The sequence below is a fragment of the Pituophis catenifer genome, unplaced genomic scaffold (assembly GCF_029215685.1).
Source record: "Pituophis catenifer annectens isolate HBS135680 unplaced genomic scaffold, rPitCat1.0.hap2 SCAF_1, whole genome shotgun sequence".
NCBI classification, from domain to species: Eukaryota; Metazoa; Chordata; class Lepidosauria; order Squamata; family Colubridae; genus Pituophis; species Pituophis catenifer.
The window spans coordinates 24,946,183-24,967,603 of NW_027256881.1; the positions used below are offsets into that span (position 1 = coordinate 24,946,183).

The window sequence follows — 21,421 nt, forward strand, 5'->3', positions numbered from 1 at the left end:
TGCATCGTTTAAATTGAAAAGTATGAGTAATTAAATTTTACATTGTTTGCAAAGAACGTTCATTTTGAACAAAAGGTAGACAGAGTATATACCTGTTAGAAATGTTTGAACACTTTCAGAGCAATCATATAAATTCACAAAATAATTGTGTGGACTAAAATAAACCATACTGTTTCCCCCAACAGTGCCAGTCATAGCTTTTATGAGAAGAGAATGAAATTAGTCTAATAACCTACAGAATGGAAAAAAGCCAGTGGTGGTATTCTGCCGGTTCTAACCGGTTCGGGCAAACCGATAGCAGCGGCGGTGGGAGGCTCCGCCCGCCCACCCGCCCGGACGTCATCAGGTCCCGTTTTTGATGCTCTGCGCATGCGCTCTCACATTTTTGAACTGGTAGCAAAGGTAAGTGAATACCACCACTGAAAAAAGCATCCAGATGCAATTCCAAGCAAAGGGGAAAGATTTAATACATTAAAGCTTTAAATGTCTGTAATTGATTACTAGGAATTTTTAATACATTCCTGGAGATAAGCTACATAATGGGATTTAATCTCTGAGTAGGTTTGCATAGAATTGTGCTGTAAGCCAATAAAAGGTCAAAGTAGAAATGCAGATCATTGAAATCGGACTGAATATTTCTGATCAAGGTCTGTCCTGAGTTGAGAAGGGCGGACACCGGCAATTAAGAGAAGGATATGCAAGGCCTGCAAGGAAAATGCAAAAAAGGGTTTCTGAGATAGGAGAGATCTTGAGGGGAAAAAATTGGTACTTTAAATTGCATAATACATACTTATTTTCAGTAAATATAGTCTTTGTTCAGCAATCACAGTTGAGACCGGCAACTCAGTCATTAAATAAATGGTCAGTAAGTGAGTTGACTGCTTATGACCTTACATCAGCTTTCCTTTGCTTTACAGACCTGTGGAGATCATAAATTTGAGGACTGGTCCCAAAGTTAATTTTTCATCACTGTCATAACTTTGAATAGTTGCTAAATGAGGACTACCTCTGATGTCAAAATATGCAATACCTGTAAAGTCGTAAATTTCATAAAAGATGTAAAGTACAGGCATTAGCAAACCGAAGGGTTAGATTCCTTGTTGAACAGTATTGCTGAAATTGTGTGACTTCTTAAGATGTAACAGAACAGTTGGGAAATTGATAGTGTTTCTTTTGAGGTTGTTTCATTCTGGATTAGTTAATTTAATATAACTTAAATCATTGTTTTAAAAACTGGAATCACCAAGAGATTAAAACCCTGCTGTTACACTTCGATTTACATCTCTTTCTTAACTGTTTTTTGTATATTTTTTAAAGTTGTGTTTCAAAACTGATCATTAAAACAAATTAATTGACAATTGTTTTACTGTGTCTAAATAATATACTTTATGTAATGTTTTAAGGTATCTTGATGTGTATTGATTTAAGAAAATAGTACAGCTAGGAATTATATAGGAATCATTGGCCCCCACGGAAAGGGCTCGCAACTTGGGCGTCCTCCTGGATTCACGGCTGTCTTTAGAAGAGCACTTGACGGCCGTGACCGGGAGGATTTTTCATCAGGTTTGCCTGATCCGCCAGTTGTGTCCCTTTCTAGATCGGTACTCTCTACACACAGTCACTCATGCCCTCATCACCTCTCATCTGGACTATTGTAACGCTCTCTACATGGGGCTCCTCTTGAGGTGCACTCGGAGGCGCCAACTGGCGCAGAGTGCGGCCGCACGGGTGGTTATGGGAGCGACGTGGAGTTCCCATGTAACACCTCTCCTGCGCGAGCTGCACTGGCTCCCGATGGTCTTCCAAGTGCGCTTCAAGGTTTTGGTTATCACCTTTAAAGCGCTCCATGGCTTAGGACCTGGTTATCTACGGGACCGCCTGCTACCACCAATAGCCTCCCACCGGCCAGTATGCTCCCATAGAGGGGCTCCTCCAGGTGCCGTCCGCCAAACAATGTCGACTGGCGGCCCCTAGGGGGAGAGCCTTCTCTGTGGGGGCACCTACGATCTGGAACGAGCTCCCCCTGGAGATACGGAGGATCCTGGATCTGGGCACCTTCCATCGTGCGCTTAAGACTCTTATTACATCAAGCTGGCCTGGCCTAAATCCTCTCCCCTTTTTAAATGTAAATTTTAATTTGTTTTTAAATTATGGGGTATTTTAAATTCAGCCAAATTATTTAATTCGTTTTTATTCTATTTTAAATTTTTGTATTTATGTGTTTTATCTTCTGGCTGTTCACCGCCCTGAGTCCTTCGAGAGTAGGGCGGTATAGAAATTTAAATAAATAAATAAATAAATAAATAAAAAATAAATAAATAAATAAATAAATAAATAAATAAATAAATAAATAAATAAATAAATAAATAAATAAATAAATAAATAAATAAATAAATAAAATATACTAGGAACAGCCACTTGGTCACCTTTTTTGTTCTGCTTTGCTTGGTCCAGCTTGACTACCACAGAAGCACAAAAGTAGCAAACTGACTTTGGTCTAAGAAACTGATGCTCAATCTAGCACTTTCAAGACGTAATGAGATTGCACAAAATCACATTCGTGGAATAAAAAATGGGGGGGGGGGAATATCCTGGGGAGAAATTTGCTTGAATTGTTAAACCATTCTGGTTGGTTAACATGAACAGGTGAGCACTTCCTTATTCCTGTTTTGCTTAGGTATTTAACCATGATTAGTTTCTTTAAACTGTAGGCAGGCAACCTACAGCAATGAATTTCTTTCCCATAATTCTGTCCAACGTTTGGGCAGCCCAAGGAGCCTGCTATCCAACTAGTTAACAAGCCAGCCCAGAGGTGTTTCATCTCCTGGCACATGATGTTTGTGTAGCCATTATTTCATTGCAGTTAAAAATGAAGTAGGAAATTCCTATTAATGCCACACCTAGCCATACCTCACCCAACTACTTCAGTTCATTAAAAAAAGACATGCATACACCTAAGTATGCCAAGTGCTTGAGGTGTGCTATAAAACAATATGTCTTAACTGATTCCATGCTGGCATTCTTGAAGTTTGGGGCAGAAAGATTTAAGATCACTCAAACTTAGTGGTTTAACTGGAGTAATAAAAAGGAACATCCTGTAGTAGAAACACTAGATGGACCAAAACGTACCATTATTAACAACCATTGTTGAAAGAGAAAATGATGCTTTCTAGTTTGCAAGCTTCCCTGTTACAATATCTTCTGCTATGGAGCTGCTTATCACAAATAACCTTAGAGACTGTTCTTTGCGCTTTCAGGTTGTCTAAAATTTCCACTGCTGTTAACACTCATTGTACCCTTCATTTAACTTCAACTGAGTTGGAGCTGCTATATGTTAAACTATGTTTATAGCAGACAGTTATATAGCCAGTTATACTTACTAGCCTGCCCAATACTTGAGAACTGGCCACATTTATCTGATGATCTACCAAAGTTTCTGCTCTAATACACTACTAATCTTGATAGCTATTGTGAAGGTCCCTTGAAGTATATGCAGATCTATCTGCTTTAAGAGGAATCATATGAAGCTTTGGGGCGCCAGTTCCCTATTTGGATGACCTTTGTATCTACACCAGTACAAATGCATTTTGAGACACTCTTACCTTCTGCCCAGTTATACAAGTATACGTGTGTACTAATCAAGAAATGTCTAGCTTGAAAAATGCCAGAGGGAGGAAAGTGTCACTCATTAGGAGTTATCTCAGTTGTAGAGAGAGATATCATCCCTCAACTTTTGAACAGAGTGTTAAATGACAATGAAGTAGAATTTAGTTAGGTTTTCTAACAGGAAAAATTGTTCAACAAGAGACTTCTTCAAATAGTAGAATCTCAAGAAGTACATCTGGCCAGACATCTCAGCTCCACATGAATAGTCCAGTCCGGCTATTGGGGTAATAGTTGTACCAGTAACCTGGTTTAATTTAAAAGTCCACTTTCTATGCCTCCATACACATCCTGACCAGTTGGGACTATGAGACAATAGTCTTCTGGAAAAGTAGGTGGAAGACTCACCTTTTATGTAGGCCTACCTACCCACCCACCCTCCCGAGAAGGTGCAAAAAAACACAGAAACCGGCGTCTACCAGGCCATATCCTTTTATTATAAAATATATTTCATATTGCTGTTGTAAAAATTACATTTCACATTTTTTGTTTACAATAAAAAATAATACTTGGAAGACGATCAAAAGAAAAGCTCCAATTAGATAGCAATTCACGATACAACAGATTTCCCCCTCCCCTTAGGCTTGACAGCATATCACCATCAAAAGAGCAGCGGTTTGCAGATTACAAGAACTATCCAGCCACTCCTACCTTCATTCCTTTTTTCCCCCAAAAAATCTCTCATGTTTAAGAAGTTCAAAAAGCCAAGCTCACCAATCTCAAGCTCAGAAAACCAACCGAGTAACGGCTTTAAGGTGATCTTAACAACCGAGGTTTTAACAGGCTTATTCTTGATCTTCTAAGAAGGCTAGTTCTCTCTTCAATTTGTGTTGCTCTATGTAAAAGCAGAATGATAAGACCCAAATAGTTTCCTAGTTCTCTACCCTGCACTGCAGTTAATGTGTGCATTCAGTTTTAGGGGAGAATCCTATCTGCCTAGAATTGCATGTTGATCCCAGAGGATGAGCTGGCAAAATGTCTTCACATGCCTAAACAAGGCATGGCACACGCACATCTGCACTCAGTACACATATATATATCTACACCGTTGTGCAATCATATAGCCCTTTTATTTGGAAATCAATTCCACTTCTCCTATTTGAAAGCAAAGACATTTAATAAAAAAAAAATTGGACACATTAAATTACTGTAATTGGATTTTGGAGTTCTACATCTAAACCTCATCGAGGTGTTTTGGTTTCCATCATTCCCAGTCTCCATGCTGATTAGTAATTACGGGAGCTGGAATCCGACACAGCAGATGGGACACCTGGTTGGTGGTATTTCCAGTATGCTGATTTTGCTACATAATATGGGTGGCTTTTGTTTGAAATAACAAAATCAAGGGTTCACAGTGCACAGCATGAATAAGAAATAGGCCCCGGTTAGCGCTAATAAAATGGTTATATATGTGTGCACAAGTCACAATTTTCCCCCTTCCCTTAAAAAAAAAAAACGCAGCCCACAGTGGTATTTGCAGATCTTAGATCTTTGAGTTAATTTTTGAAAAATGGATATAAGATTTAGAAATCAATCCTGTAATCCATCATTTTTTAACCTCAGCATCTTTTAAGCTGTGTAGACTTCAACTCCCAGCATGCTTAAAGTCCTCACAGCTTAAAGTTGAGAAACACTGGTGTAATCCAAAGTAACTACAATCAAAATGGAAGAATTAAAGACTGCACCACTCGTTAATTAAGACAAGAGGACCACGGAATGATTACTATATTAAAGCTAAAATCCTCTGGCATCAGAAATACACTAATGTTCTTAATTCAGTAATAAAAACAAACCTTAGTGATCTTATTTTGGGAAGCTGCACTCGGTAGGGTCCTGATGCATCCTATTGACCCAGGAAGTGAGTTATGTTCCTAGGAGGACAGAGTGTGTGTCCACTCACTACCCACAGGTTTCGTGCAAATCCAACAGAAAAACTAGCCTTGTTTCAAGTAATCAGAAAGAGTGGGCTGGACAAAAATGGGGAAAAGGAGCAAGCAAAGCTGGCTGGGGAATTCTGGGAGTTGAAGTCCTCCAGTCTTAAAGTTGCCAAGGTTGGAGACCCCTGGTCTAAATAACCAAAAACACTTTTTTTTTTTCTTCTGCTATTTTCAAAGCCAGGAAAAAAGTCTCAGTTGCATTTGTGAAATGGCAAGCATTTTTTAAAAAAAAAAATTCATAAAAGAATAAAAAGTAGTGGCTTAGATACAGATCAGGATCTCTTTCATTCTCTCTTTGGCCTATTGCAAGAAAGAGCAAAGGTTGGGAAACAGAGAATCCTGTGAGCAAAAGAGGCAGAAATGAACTTAAGACAGAGCACCTCAGTTTCTTCAACTCACAATGTGAACTAGTGACATATACAGGCCGCCCTCGCAAAATGGCTGCCCCAAGAAACGAGGTTCTTCCTATGAAGGGAAAGACAAGATGGTCACTGCAAATACAACATTTACAACACCATTATTTGGGAAGCAGAATTTCCTAAAATTGCTTCCTTCCAACTTTCCCTTCCTGTGGACAGGTTATATTTGAGGTGAAGAAGGGAAGAGAATTATATTCCAAAATTTCTTGGTTAAAAAACAGAAATATAAGGGGGGAGGGAGAGAAAATCACTGACATACATTGTCCAGTCTAATTGTACCGCATAGGTCATGAAATAAAATGAAAAGGGGAAAAAACATGTCCTATTTAAAAAATACTGGTAACAAATATATTCCCATGGAAAGCTAGCTTTTCTTTTCACTCTCCAAAATTAAGTGCTATAAATTTGGGGGGGGGGGGGGTGAGGCATTTGAGAAAGGCTGGCTTTTTGTTCAAAAAAGAGAACAGCACTGACTGCATGCTTTGGAGATGGTTATTCTCCTAACCTCACCAGCAAATGGCACATATTCCTTTGACACCATAGTAAAAACGAGTAGTACTTTGATTCCAAGAATCTGCCATGGCATAACAGGGATATCATATATTCCAGAAAATTCCCTAGCCACCAATGCTGGTCAGGGAATTCTGGGAGTTGGAAGTTCACATATCTTAAAGTAGCCAAGGATAAGAAACATTGTTCCAGAGGCTTCAGTGTTTCACTGCTTATTCTTTTATAGGGCCTTTTCTCCTCACAACTTTTTAATCACAGTCTAACAACAGCTACCCCCCCCCCCCTTTTTGTAAGCATAAGACCCAGACTTTTGCCACTGAAGAAACTGATCTTTAAATCTCAATCTGAAGATACTCGTTGACTACCGGTATTCTCTCCTGATTCAACACGAAATTGAGAGATGCCACTCCTAAATCAGAAAAGAAACAATTTTACTCTGATACAAGGATCCACCCATACCAGGATGGCTAAAGCAGAAGGAGCAGTTAAAAATGTTGGGATTTTCAAACTTTAACGTTACTTTGGGGGACTGAATTTTAATCAAGCCTAGTTCTCAAATACTCAATATTCAATGTCAAATTGGAGCCTTACTTGTCTTGGAATTTGAGGAGAAATGGCTTTGAAATTCACAGGTTCCCACTAAGAATTATTTGGAGATCATCAACCTGCAACAGATTGGCTTTGCATATTATTGCTTTGGTCTATAAGACACGCCACCCAGAGAGTTACTAAGAAGAGCTTCAAGGAAGGCAACCACAGAAAACAGCCAAAATCTCCCTTTTAAAAATATTTTAAGCCTCAGATAGCCATAGAAAATCAGAGCAATGCAGTGCTAACATTAAAGTGAGCGATTTCAAAGTCCTTGCCCATTTATGTATTTTTAATATTTTCTCTTTTTATTAAGAGGAGTTATAGGAATCGACTCCAACAGATCTCCCAAGTGTTTTATGTTTTATAGTTTAGTCCATTAAAAAAAAAAAGCAATTGCACTGCCCCAAACCTCCAAACATGAATGGCTCTAGCTTGGAAGTTGCAAATGATGTACTTTTATTGGAGAAATCCAGAGATTCTGGATTCGGGTACAGAAAGAAGCAGCAGAAAGTTTGTCAGGAGGAAGAATGGATGCCAAAAAAAGGGAGGGCGGGAAATCTGGTTGATTTGTGAGAGCAGAGAAGTTCTGAGCCAATGGCATCAATAATATAATTTGAGCAACATCAGCCACAGATCTCCAAAAAGAAGTATCCATCTTCTTGGATGGTTAAGTCAGACCATTCATCCACTTGCTAAATCATGACTCCATAAATGACAACTGGCTGCTTTGCTTAGCAGAGACCATCACTCAAACAACTGAACCAAGATGGTTGGCCCACAGCAACAATTCTATTGACTTGTCTGTAATAGGAAACAGGCTGGTAGGTCAAGGTCCTCCCACATCCTGCAACAGGTGGAAGCTCTAAGTTTTTGTGCCCCAGACACTAATCCTAGTAAACTCGTATCTTGGTAATGGGTCGTCCTTGATGAGGTCAACTTGTAGTTTTTAAAGGGCCAGGTTTGTCTATGAGGACCAAGGATTTCTGTTCAACAACCCCTGCTTTTATTGAAGGGAGGGTATCTGAGTGCCAAAGAATTGAGGCTTTTGAACTATGGTGCTGGAGAAGACTCCTGCAAGTCCGTTATACTGCAAGGCGATCAAACCAGTCACTCCTAGAGGAGATCAACCCTGACTGCTCTTTAGAAGGCCAGATCCTGGCCTCAAATACTTTGCCACCTAATGAGAAGGAAGGACTCACTGGAGAAGAACCTAATGCTGGGAAAGATTGAGGGCAAAAGAAGAAAGGGACCACAGAGAACGTGGTGGCTGGATGGAATCACTGAAGCAGTAGGCGTGAGCTTAAATGGACTCCAGAGGATGGTAGAGGACAGGAAGGCCTGGAGGAACGTTGTCCAGGGTCGGATGATGGGTCGGATAACGACCTCGCAACCAACAACAAAATCATTCCCTTTCAATATTTCCCAAGAACTCATTGAACCAGAGCTCCAGAAGTGAGAGAAATGTATCTCAAATGGGGAGGAAAAGACTTGAGGTTTCTCCTGAAGCTAAAACTAATATTTCATCTAGGACTTCTCCCCTCCTTCCCCCCCCCCCCAATTTCCATTTGTATTTTGGCATGGGGCATGATTTTCAAAGCCAAGCTCCTAATTTTTTAAGTTCCAAGATATTTTCACTGAAATCAGACTATTGTGACCCAAGCAATGCATTTTTAAAAATCCCACATTTGATTATAAACCTGAAGCTTCAATTGTAATACCTCTTATCTGAACGTCAATATTCCCAAATTCCCTATTCAGAATTTGCACTATATAAATCTGAGTTTGATTTTAATTTTCAAAAAATTAATTTGCAATTTGTACAAATTAATTTGTAACTAATTACAAGATCAGTTAAGCATCTATCCGATGTCCAGGCTACAAAAATAAAATCTGACATACTGTGAATATTATGCACAAGATTACAAAAAAATAAAAAAAAAAAGCAATCAACAAGCCCCAAAAATATACATAATTCCTTTTCAAACTCTTCCACCCATCCCTTAAAGTACCCTCAAAGAAAGATAAAAGGGCTCACATTTTTATATAAGGAAATTATAATTCTCCAAGACATATAGTTCAGTTACTATTTTACAGAGAGAGGCTTATCTCTTTAGTTTATGGCTCATGATTATCAAAACGCTTCAGGGAAGGGGAGAAAAGAGGCAGAGAACCAATTTCAAAACAATGTAAATACCTACTAATATACCTCATTTTCCATTTCCATTATCATTACTATTGGTGTTGCCATTTTACATCTCCAAAATGAAAACAAACCAAGCCACATGACTTCCAAAATGGAGGAACGGATTTCCCCATCAGCCAAACTGATGGCTCTTTGATAGCATGACAATGACTTCCATGGTGAAGCTAGCCATCAAATTTAATTAGGCTTGCCACTGAAGCAGCATTGCACCACCTATGATCATGCATTTTTGAGTTTGCCAACTTTGAATGTAAACTTCCACACACCTCCAACACATCATCTGCAGCCCTGAGAGTCCCCACCCTCCTGCGTGGCAGGGCTGAAAAATTCAGATCCATTTTAACTGATTTGGGAAATTTAAAAAGAGAAATGCATGGCTTAGGCCAACAGATGCCAAGACACCATAATACTCCTTAAAATACCCAATTGCCTCAGAAGTTCAGCCCTGCCTATTATGTTGACGGCATATGGCTAACTACCACCCATTGCAACATCCATCTAACACTTGGTTTATTGGACTGTATTCCCCCAGCCTACTGAGATCCTGCCTGGCCTACCTTCATGCCACCAGATAACCAGAGAGAGAGAGAAAGAGAGAGAGAGAGGGGGGGGGAGGGAGGGAGGGAGGGAGGGAGGGAGAGAGAGAGAGAGAGAGAGAAAGACAATATTTGCAAGGAAATCTGTCTATATGAATCTAACATATACATGCTAATCACAGAAAATTGAAAGGAATAATTGTACAGCTTGGCTAACATACTTTGGATTTACACAGTTCCTTGTGTAGATGATACAACCAACACTAAGCGTCAAGGCAAAACAAGTATGTTGGGAGAGCAGGCAACCATTTCCAATTCCACTGTCTCTCACTGTAGTTTAACCCAAATTCAGTTATAACAAGAATAGTTAGTCAGAAATTTGGTGGAGGGATAGATTATTACAATTTTTCAGGTTTTTGAGGCCAATAGATCATGAAGGAAATACAAGTTTATAATGATGGAATTATTATTTCAATCCCCCCCAAAAAATTTGGAAAATGCTCATTTTTTCCTCAGATGAGTCAAGTATCTTTGAAAATTGTACTCATCAAATCCCAATCATATGCTATGCTATTTCCAGCATATCTCTGTGTTCCTCCCAATTTCCAATTTCTTTCTCTTCTAACTACATCCTGAGAGACTAGGACTATAGACTGTGGATCTAGGATCACTCAGTGGCCAGAAAGATGGGATGGAAACAATGAATCGGGCGGCAGGGCAAAATAAATGGGCATTCCAAGAAACTGAACATGGACCAGCATGCCCTACAAAACAGCTCAGGCTTTCTCATATGCAAAACTTGGAATGCTGCTTCACTTGGTGTTCAAAGGTTTAGACTGCTGGCATAAGGTCGGCTGACCCTGAAGAGGAAGGAAGAGCATAATCATGGGGTTTTATGTGCTTTGCTACTTTGCTCATTACCTGTTGGCTCCTACGATAATTAGAAGAGAAATGAAAGTGTCCAAACACATTACCATTCATAGGAAACTCAATGAAATAATTACACATCTATTTCTTCTCTGGAAGATAGGCTTGATTTGGGGAGCCAATTAAAAAAGACAGAAGAATGCACAATTGTAAGGAGGGGGGGGGGATCCCAGCTAAAAATGTGATATGCACAAGTCAAATTCATACTCCAGAAAACATTCCCACTGTTGGGAAAGCCAAGACTGACCCAGATTCTTGCTTAAAAGTACAGTATGAAGAACTTTAATTTACTGCCTGCCACATAGTAGAGTGGAAATGGGGAGATAGTGATGTTCCTATGATATCCAGGTAATAAAAGTTGCATTGTGGATGCTCAAGATACATCTTAAACCACCAGTTACATCAGTCAATAGTTCTAAGACCCTTACAAAATGCATTTGTTTTGGGGTTTACACTTGCTAAGAAAATTCAGATTATGTTGATGTTCCTTCCACTTCAGGGTTATTTGGAATTTGGGTCTTGCAATTTAAAGCAATGATTGTTTCCCAACAGCAACTAAAGAAAACAAAATAAAAAGCAGTGCTCATTAAGGATGCAAATGGCTAATTCCTGTGCGGGCATCCGAGGATTAACAGGGAAACAGAGTGTCCATTAGTAGAGTAACTGTCCTCATCTGCTAATAGTTCCCTTCCTGTTCCTCCTTTTGCACTCTCTAAATGGTTACGTGACTTCAGGGGAGGTGAAACAGTTGCTTCTCTCCTCCATATTGCAGTAATTGATCCAACCACACAGCCAACCTCACCCTATACCGGGGAACAGATCAAAGTTCTTTGGTCCCTGGACCCACCTAGAAACAAGTCTGTAAGATAGATCAAGCAATCAGCTTTTTTTTTTTCCTTTGTCCTCCTTATTTACAGATAGTAAGGGAGGCTGTGTTATTTGTCATTTAAAAAAAAAGAAAAAAGAAAAAATCGTGTAGAAAAAGCTTTCCCACAAAACACTGAACGTTAGAAAACCTGGCAGACGTAGACTATACAGAGCTTGGGATAAACACGTGGCTCGCGAGATTTCTGCCAAAGCACCAGGAATTGCTTCCAAGACGACAGAGCCCTGGATGTGGCCAAAATACAGAGATCTGGCTATTTTGCTCTTGGGTAACTGCAAGAGAGAGAGAGAGACCGCTGAGCCTTCCCACCAGAAAGGGGTGTGAATGCAAATACATTCTTCTCAGTCCAAAAATCTCTGGCATGCTTTTTTCCACCGGCAGGCTGTGCACCACTGGTCTCGGTGCTCGATGCCATAAACTTTGCGGCACTTCTTGGCTTCGCCACGGACTTTCCTAGAGAAAACAAAAGACAGAAAACCAATTAATATACATAGCTACTGAGCAATTAAGTCTCCCTCATCTGATACAAACCCTGGGGCTGAACCTGGGGCCTTCCAGCCGTAGGTCTTGAGAGCTACTGTTCTGTCCCAGCCACAAAAAGGCTCTTGTTAAATAGCCAAGAACTTGCAATGGAGCTTATTCTTGTGTACCGTGAGTTCATATACTCGTTCAATGACCATTCATAATTAAAACGGTGCTGAAAAAGGACATTTATGACGAGTCTTTAAAGCTGTCACCCTCACAGTTTCCCAAGTCACGTGAGCATGATTCAGGGGCATTTCTTCTACCATAGAATAACAGAGTTGGAAGGGACCTTGGAGGTCTTCTAGTCCAACCCCCTGCCCAGACAGGAAACCCTATATCATTTCAGACAAATGTTTATCCAATCTCTTCTTTAAAACTTCCAGTGTTGGAGCATTCACAGCTTCTGCAGGCAAATTGTTCCATTGATTAATTGTTCTAACTGTCAGGAAATTTCTCCTTAGTTCTAAGTTGCTTCTCTCCTTGATTAGTTTCCACCCACTGCTTCTTGTTCTACCCTCAGATGCTTTGCAGAATAGTTTGACTCCCTCTTCTTTGTGGCAACCTCTGAGATATTGGAACACTGCTATCATGTCTCCCCTAGTCCTATGAATCCTATGAAACTTAGTCCTATGAAACCCAGATATGAATCTGGACATTTTCCCTCAGCTAAAAATGACCAAACATACAAATCTGCCTTAAATTCAATCAGGCGGCTGATCTAAAAAGAACCTTCAGCCCATGCTTGTCTACTTCTTCTGGCAGGAGACAGCCAAAATTTCAAGCAGAATGCTCTTTCCTCTGAGCCCAAGCCAACAGCACATGTTCAAAACTTCTAAAGAACAATCCCCCCACATTTTCCTTTCTGACCATATCTGAAATCTGCTATTTCCCAGCCCTTCTTGAAATAGCTCAGTCTGTCTTCTCCAGGTCTTACCTAGTGCCACTGGGTGCTCTTGGGGGGGATGCAACAATCAGCTGGGATTTCAGCACCGGAGGTGGGGGTGGCTGTTCACTGAAACTCAAAGACCGGCTTCGAACCTGCAAACGAAACCCTTTTGATTTATTTGGGTTTTATTATTATGCTTTAAATGATTATGGGTGGGTGCCTAAAAAGACTTTAAAAGATTTTTCTATTCAGGTTGTAAACTTGCTAAAAGTATGTCTTATTTAGTTACCTCTACGGCACTTTCTTCTTAAAAATATCAAAATAAAAATACCAATTTCCAAAGAACTGGTGCCCTGCTGGATTATAGAAACTCTATCTAGTTCAGCATTCTTTTTTTCAAGGTGATACTTCCAGGAAGAACCCAAGCTGCTATTATTTTTGAGGTATGCTGTTTCTCAATACAGATATTCCTTTTAATTCTCATTTTCTCTTCTACTGGCCACAATCCCCAATGTAAGTTTTTCACAGCTATGTAAGAAGGAAGCAATCAGTTTGAAGAGTGAAAAAAAAGGAGATTTCCTTTTGCATTTATTATCATGTGACATGTGCCTTCACCATGCAGAGCAGTGGTGGATTGCCCCCGGTTCGGACTGGTTCACAAGAACCGATAGTAAAACTGGTGGAAGGCCCCGCCCCTGCCCCGGATGTCGTCAGCAGCGGTCTGCGCATGTGCAGAAGCAAGGCGCGCGAGCGAACAAAGCGAGTGCGCGATCCCATTGCGAACCGGCAGTAAAGGTAAATAGAACCCACCCCTGATGCAGAGGCTATAGAGGTAGGTATGTAGAGAAGAAATAAGAAGTGGTATTTTATTGGAAGGATCCCTTCTCCCATTTGCCTTTCACAATTCAGCACCCTTTAGAATTGTAGGATTCAGAGAATTTGAAAACTGAAGTTCTGGGCAACACTTTACAAATTGCACGAGGCTGCTATAACTTGACAAAAAATTGATTAGATCTCCTTTTTCACCTTCTGAACATTTGCAGCTGACCCCCGCTCCCTCCATAGCAATAGCACTTCAACTCATATACTGCTTTACAGCCGTCTCTAAGTGGTTTACAGAGTCAGCACATTTCCCCCAACAATCTGGGTCCTCATTTTACCGATCTCAGAAGGATCACACTATTTGATGAACGCTGCATCATACTTTTAACTGATAGATTCTCCCTGTCTAGTTGACTTCTATGTTTCTCTCTCAGTTCAATTCAAACCAGAGTTCAAAGTTTTGGAAACTAAAACCGCCCCTTGTCTTGGATTGGATGCTCTGGAAACATTTTGTTTACAAATGCCTTATTTTGGGAGAGAAGGGACTTTTTTTTCAGGCTGACAGGCAGTTGAATTTTTCTGTTTGCTCATACAGAAAAAAGAAAATCTATTTTTAATTTGTGGTAGCAAATTTCGTAAGATAATCATGCATAAAGGGATCTTTAAAAAACCACAGCTTTCTCAGAACATGCCACCCACCAAGTACGTGTTAATATATTTCTGAAACAATGTTCTGAACTAATCCAGATTCTCTCCTTAGGTATATACCCAGACAACTTTCTAGTTCCTAGAGTCATTTGATATGAGATGGGCGGCAAATAAATTTAATAATAAATAAGTAGGTAAGTAAATAAAACTTGTGTCCCATTGGGTTGTCATTTCAGACAGGTTTCCTTACCAAAACATGATAATAGAATAGAATAGAATAGAATAGAATAGAATAGAATAGAATAGAATAGAATAGAATAGAATAGAATAGAATAGAATAGAATAGAATAGAATAGAATAACAGAGTTGGAAGGGACCTTGGAGGTCTTCTAGTCCAACCCCCTGCCCAGGCAGGAAACCCTACACCACTTCAGACAAATGGTTATCCAACATCTTCTTAAAAATTTCCAGTGTTGGAGCATTCACAACTTCTGCAGGCAAGTTGTTCCATTGATTAATTGTTCTAAATGTCAGGAAATTTCTCCTTAGTTCTAAATTGCTTCTCTCCTTGATTAATTTCCACCCATTGCTTCTTGTTCTACCCTCAGGTGCTTTGAAGAATAGTTTGACTCTTTCTTCTTTGTGGCAACCCCTGAGATACTGGAACCCTGCTATCATATCTCCCCTAGTCCTTCCCTTCATCAATGATGATGAAGGGCAGTCAAAAAAGTAATGGGAGCAATAATGTCACCTGATCTCTTATTGAATTCCCCATTGAGATTCCTTGTGGGAATCTGGTAGGGAGAATTGGAAATCTTCCTTCCTTCTTTCCTTGTCCGCTCCGGTCTCTTTTTCCAGCAGGCAGGTTTTAGCTGCTGCTGGGTGGAGGAGGGAGCAAGGGATTGCAAGACTGACTTGGAAACTGTTACAGAATGTTGAAAATTGATGAAGGTCATGTGACTGCAGTAGCCCAGCAGCACCAGCAGCCAGTAGCACTGACGCAGCCATAAATTTCTCAAATTTCACTCCATCAGGAGTCACGGATCCCAGATTTTGAATGCATACTTTTAAGTTAGTCCACTTGAGGTTCCTTGGTTCAAAAATTATTGCCCTGCGATGTACCACTTTACCCAGTCATGAGAAGAGTTTTAGTAGTATAAAGATATGAAACTCACCTGTGAGAGAGTGGGGATGGTTGAGGTTGCAGCAGCCCAGCTAATGCTGGTGAATATGTGCGGGGATACAGGAATCTGAATAGATGGCAGAGCCTAAGTAGAGAAAAATGTCTGTCTTAAGAAATGAAGAGCATTTTATGTTCACTTTTTGTGAATTTTCTCAACACTTGAAAACATAGTGTTAGAAAAAGGACATTGGAAATCTTTTAGACAACCCCCTACTCAGTGCAGGAATCCTCAACCATCTCAACAAAAAGCTGTCCAATGTTTAACAGAATAACAGAGTTGGAAGGGGCTTTGGAGGTCTTCTAGTCCAACCCCCTGCTCAGGTAGGAACCCTATACTATTTCATACAAATAGTTGTCCAATCTCTTCTTAAAAACTTCCAGTGTTGGAGCACCCACAACTTCTGGGGGCAATTATTCCACTGATTAATTGTTATAATGGTCAGGAAATTTCTCCTTAGTTCTAGGTTGTTTCTCTCCTTGATTAGTTTCCACCCATTGCTTCTTATCCTAAATACAGGAGCTTTGGACTTATTTTTATGTATTTTTTATTTTTATTTATTTTTAAAAAATATTTATTTTTGGATTTATTTAAAAACTTTCAAAGATGGTGCAATCACCCCAGGATTCATGCTGTCCACTGCTTAATAGCTCTCATGGATAGGAAACTACTCTTTATTTCAAAGCTGAATCTCTCTCTGTAGCACTTTCACTGGTTCTTGCCCTGCCCTCAAGCAGTTTGGAAAATATATCCATACCCTTTTCCCCATGATAGGCCTTCAAGTATGAAAAAAAATGCTATCATGTTTCCCCTTAGCCTCCTTCTCTTTAGGCTAACCATACCCAATCCCTTTACTGTTCTCTACAGGATGGACACATTAACAATGCATTATTCTTTCGCTCTCTAACATATTGCCCCAAAGTATAAGCGAACAGAATAAGAATACGAATGCTTAAAAAGGTAATTGCATTCTTTATTTGAAACTCAAATCATCCACTCATAGAACTGCAATCCTGCCACTTAACTACCCAATCATTAACTGAGGGGCTGTTTTATTTATTAGGTGAACAATTCCACAGAATTCTGAACTCCTGTATTCAGGAGGAATACAGATTCTTAACACTGGGGTGCAGGTGGGCATTGACTTACCTGGTATGCATGGTCAGCCTGGATGTGCCAGAAAGAACTGGGGGCCGACTGGCTGAGGGCACTGCTGGGCAGATGAGGCTCCAAGGGGGTTGCCTGATCCAGAATGAGAGCTTCTGGCTGAGAGGCAGCTTGTTGGATGACAATAGGAGAGGAACCTGCAGTGGGATTGGGAGCAACTACTAAAGACTCCGGAAGTGCCTCCTCCTTCACTTGCATCTCAGTGTAGTAGAAATCCTCTTCTCGTTTTCTCTGGTCAGAGTTGGCACCATCTCTGCAGGCATTGATGAAAGAAAGAGATATAGAATAAATAAAATAACTCCCAAATAACATTTTCCAGTGTTTTGTTATAAAAACTGAAACAATCTAGGGCAAGGTGTTAAACTTGTGGCGCTGGCCACGCCCACCCGTGGTTTAGCAAAGGGGGGGAAGTCATGATACATCACATGACGACAATGTGACGCTGCAAGTTTAACACCCCTGATCTAGGGGTTTTGTCCCTGAATGTAAAAGTAGAGGAACATCTTATCTGGTGAATTTTCATATCTACAACCCCAAAGTAGACAAGTTAATACCATCTCTAGCATGTCTCTCATCAACTCTGCCAATCCTCCTTTGTCCACTGAGATGGAGACACATTTTCTGGCAAATTCTGAAATTCTTCTACATTTGTCAGCAGAACCAAGGACTGTTTCATGGAATCCCATAAAGTCTTTCTTTCAGGGTAATATTCTGCTCATAGACTAGCAAAGGAAAGAATGCAGAACTAAGTCCATCTGCTGCAACAGATGCAATAAGATGGAAATAATTTTTCAGGTACACTTGATCCCTTTTTGGTGCAAAGACTTTTGGATCAGAACAATTATCTGGTGAATGCAGACCTTCCCCCTCTGGACTGCAAAATTCTCATCTAACTCCATTAATAATTTTATCATCTGAGCTTCTCTGGTATCATGTACTATTAAAATAATTCATCTGCTAAAAGAACAAATCAACGAGGGAAAAGTTAACTGAAGAAGCAAAACTCAATAGAACTAAAGATCATTGAAAGCAAAAGAAGATATTTTAAAAGATGGAAAAAACATAACCAATTCTCCCCGCAAGAGGGCCCCACAACCATACAGCAAATATCAAACACGGTTCAGTCATTTCTGGCCAGGTAACCAAGACTGCATTCAAGCCAGAGAAAATAGTTGGCAATGCTCAAATCCAGACTAAATTATATTCTCTAAATCACAAAAAAAAAAAAAAACCAACCCAGGCCAACTTGAAATAAATGACTGCCTACCAGAGCTCTCTTCCAGGAATTCCCAATAAATATAACCCTATCACATCAGAGAAGATGATTCAAAAAATGCTGAACACGATCAAGTATCTCGAGGGCAGATAATATGCTTGCAAACAACCCACATGGCATCTCCCTATGTCCAACCCACCTACCCCTTTTCTTTCTTAAAATTTTCAATTTTAACTCAACTGAGTTAAGTTTAGTGTTAACTTCATTTTCGATTTAATTCGCCTTTTTCACTTCAGTTTTTAACTCAATTGAAAAGTTGGCATTTTCAAATCTCACAGACGATCAGGAGTGGATAAATACATCATATTTTGTTTAGAATTGCGTCCAACAGCCCCACACAAAAAGAAAGAACTAAGCATTCTAACACCCATTCTGAGATACCATGAAGCTCCTGCAACCATCAGCCCTGTGGTAAATAAGTGCTTTGTGACTAGCTGCGCACACCACAGCAAACATTTTGTAAGCATCGCTACCTCCTTTCAACGTTCCAAATGTGTCCAACCTCAAATCAGTAACTATCTCTGATTTGGGCCTTTCCAAATAAAGTGAACTTTATATCCAGAGCCTGAACTTGACTCAGTAAGTTACTCATCGTAATCATCTTTGCAGCCTCATAAAGGAAAGGCGCATTATAATGGGGTGACTGACAAACACCAATAAACCCATTTTATTCACTACTGGAATAAAAATGGGGACCCCAGCCACCTCCTTTTACATGGTCATCAGGGACAAGTATCATCATCAGCGGTACACCAAAACCTACCTTAAGTCCCTCGTTAGGCTCTGATTTCACTCTCCAGCAACCGTTCATGAGGATCATCTTGGAAGAAGCCCACCAAAAGTCCAGATTTGGCATCAAATTATCCCCACTCCAGTTACTGTTTTGAAATACTGTATAATTATATCTACTGGTGATCTTTTCCAATATAACTGTGCAAATGTGACTTAACTGCAATTTAAGGCCTTACCCCAGATGCTGGGTCTTCACGTGCCTCTTAATTCCAACAATGGAGCGAAGGACTTTGCCACAGCTGGGCCACAAGCATTTGTACATCACTTTCACTGAATTCTAGAAGAAAAACAACTCTAAGTCAATTCATGGCCATATATAAGTTGTGCAAAACCTAACCTTTCAGAATTCTTAACTGCTGGTGACAGCACCGCTTTATTCAGGGGTATCAAATTTGTGGCATCACATTGTCATCATGTGACATATCACAACTTTTTTCCCCTTTGCTAAACCAGAGGTGGGCATGGCCAGCATGTGACGCATCCGGTCCATGGGCCGCGAGTTTGACACTCCTGACTTCATTCTTCTCTTGATTCTGTTAAAGTTAACAATTCAACAAAAGATGGCTCAGTTTTATATCAACTTTCTAAAAAAAATCAAAGTGACATGCAAAACAAATCCTATTCACATCAAAATTAATACATTTCCACTGTTAGGCAATCAGAGTTAAAACAGTTGCCAATAAAAATGAGAATTAGGATAGTATCATGGTTAAGGTGTTAAACTAGGATTTGGAAATCCCAGGTTCAGGCATGGAAGTTATTTGTCTCTCAGGCCCACCTACTCATAGGATGTTGTTTAGGTGAAAAACTTGAAGGGAAAGGGCTATACACAATATAAGATCTTGAGAGGAAAGCCAGCAAAGTCCTAACAAATAATTAAACAGGAATTAATGGAGTGGATAGAAACAGTAATGATGTAGCTCTGATAGTAAAAATACAAATTCTGGAACGGCAGTATTGTGTAGATATTTTTCTTTCTTGATCGGATAGGAAGAAATCTACATTTAGACCTGCACCTTCTATGGAACAATTCGTCTTATGGTCGTATTATGTACCTTCCTTTTCCTTGGAGCAGGCTCTTCGAAGAGAAAGGGATCCGAGTCAGTTTCAAAGCCATCATCAGCCCGTGGGGAACTGAAGGCCTCGTTTGAGTACTTGGGGCTGGCCTCTGAGTGTGGGGGAGAAGGAGTGGAGATGCCACTCCAGTGCCCGCTTGTGGTACTGCTCCCGCCATCTGACATGTCACCACTTTCTTTCCAGGCATCACAGGTTGCTTGGGATGCTGAAGATAAGATGAGAGGATAAACAGGTGAATCGTGGTTTTATTGAGCTCTTGAGCAGTTTAGTTGATTCTCTATTCAGTTTAGCACTTTCATCACTTTTACATAGAGCAGGGGTGGGGAAGCATGCTGGCTGGAGAGTTCTGGGAGTTGAAGTCCACAAGTCTTAAAGGTCCCAAGTTTGGAGACCCCTGCTTTATGACATGAGCCAAGGGCCATGGTTCCCCATCCCTGACATGGACTGCCACTTCCAGGATGTTGTATGGATTTTCCAGTCTAGCCTATACCTCGCTGGTGTTCCCTGACAGCCTCCCTTTAAAGTACTAACCAGGCCCAACCCTGCTTAGCTTCCAACTCAAGAGTAAGTTTACAAAATTCTGCCACCTACTGAGATTACAGTCCTATAAACATTTTCTGAGATAAAGTTCTGCTGAATTCAATCAAGATGAATTCATATTTTCATATATAATATTTCTCTATGAAATTGGAATCGGGTAGGGAATGACAGGAAAAGCCACAGGATATTCCCCCCATTCTCAGTTTCAGAAGACCTTTTCACACCTTCACTGCCAGTCCAGCATCCAGACATACGACAGGCTTGGCTGCCCTAATTGACTGCGAAGCACCTGCATTTCCCACACTGGAAGGCTCCTATTTTTAAACAGACACACAGAGGGTCCAAAGAGGCTTATGGGAAGTGCCTCCATATAAAGACACTGGCTCTTCTTGGTGCCTATTACTCCCGTAATAGGTCTGGGCATCCAACTGGAAACGGCAGCCAGGGATTGGATTACACAACCCTCTCCCTCCACTGGGGACTGCAGACACCATTCCTAATCCAGCCAGCTGTTTTCCTAGCAGTTCTCCAATGGCTGGGTGTGCTGGAGGGATTATAGGTAAGGTTTTACTGCTGGCCACAAACAGCCAGTCTCAAGGGATTCTACTTACAGGCTTCTCACAGACAATTTTGCAAGAAAAGTTCTCCATGATCTCCTTCCTACTTTGTAATTATAGCTTGAGTAAATATGAGATGGCAAAAACACTGAATTTGGATCAAACCTAGTAGGCAAAAGGATATTTAAAGAGATTTGGTGGTCTGAAAGAGGGGGTGGGGCAGTACCCTTTTCCCACCTACCAGTCTTTCCTCACAATCCCATCCCTACATTTGGGGA

The 21,421-nt window shown here is 40.4% G+C and overlaps 1 protein-coding gene across 4 annotated transcripts in view; it reads right to left on the reverse strand.

Annotated features, from left to right (window-relative positions):
- Window positions 1-498: 498 nt before the first annotated feature.
- ZNF395 (zinc finger protein 395) overlaps window positions 499-21,421 on the reverse strand; it is a 51,569-nt gene continuing 30,646 nt past the window's right edge. For 2 of the 4 annotated variants that reach the window (XM_070932192.1, XM_070932191.1), the window contains exons 5-10: window positions 20,025-20,251; window positions 19,146-19,246; window positions 16,884-17,154; window positions 15,729-15,821; window positions 13,132-13,235; window positions 9,904-12,125 (exon numbers count right to left, since the gene is read on the reverse strand). In XM_070932192.1, coding sequence (XP_070788293.1) covers window positions 12,014-12,125; window positions 13,132-13,235; window positions 15,729-15,821; window positions 16,884-17,154; window positions 19,146-19,246; window positions 20,025-20,251 — 908 coding nt within the window. In that variant the 3' untranslated portion in view covers window positions 9,904-12,013. Of the gene's footprint in view, window positions 705-9,903; window positions 12,126-13,131; window positions 13,236-15,728; window positions 15,822-16,883; window positions 17,155-19,145; window positions 19,247-20,024; window positions 20,252-21,421 lie in introns of those variants that run through there. The other 2 variants (XM_070932193.1, XM_070932195.1) reach the window with 2 other exon arrangements.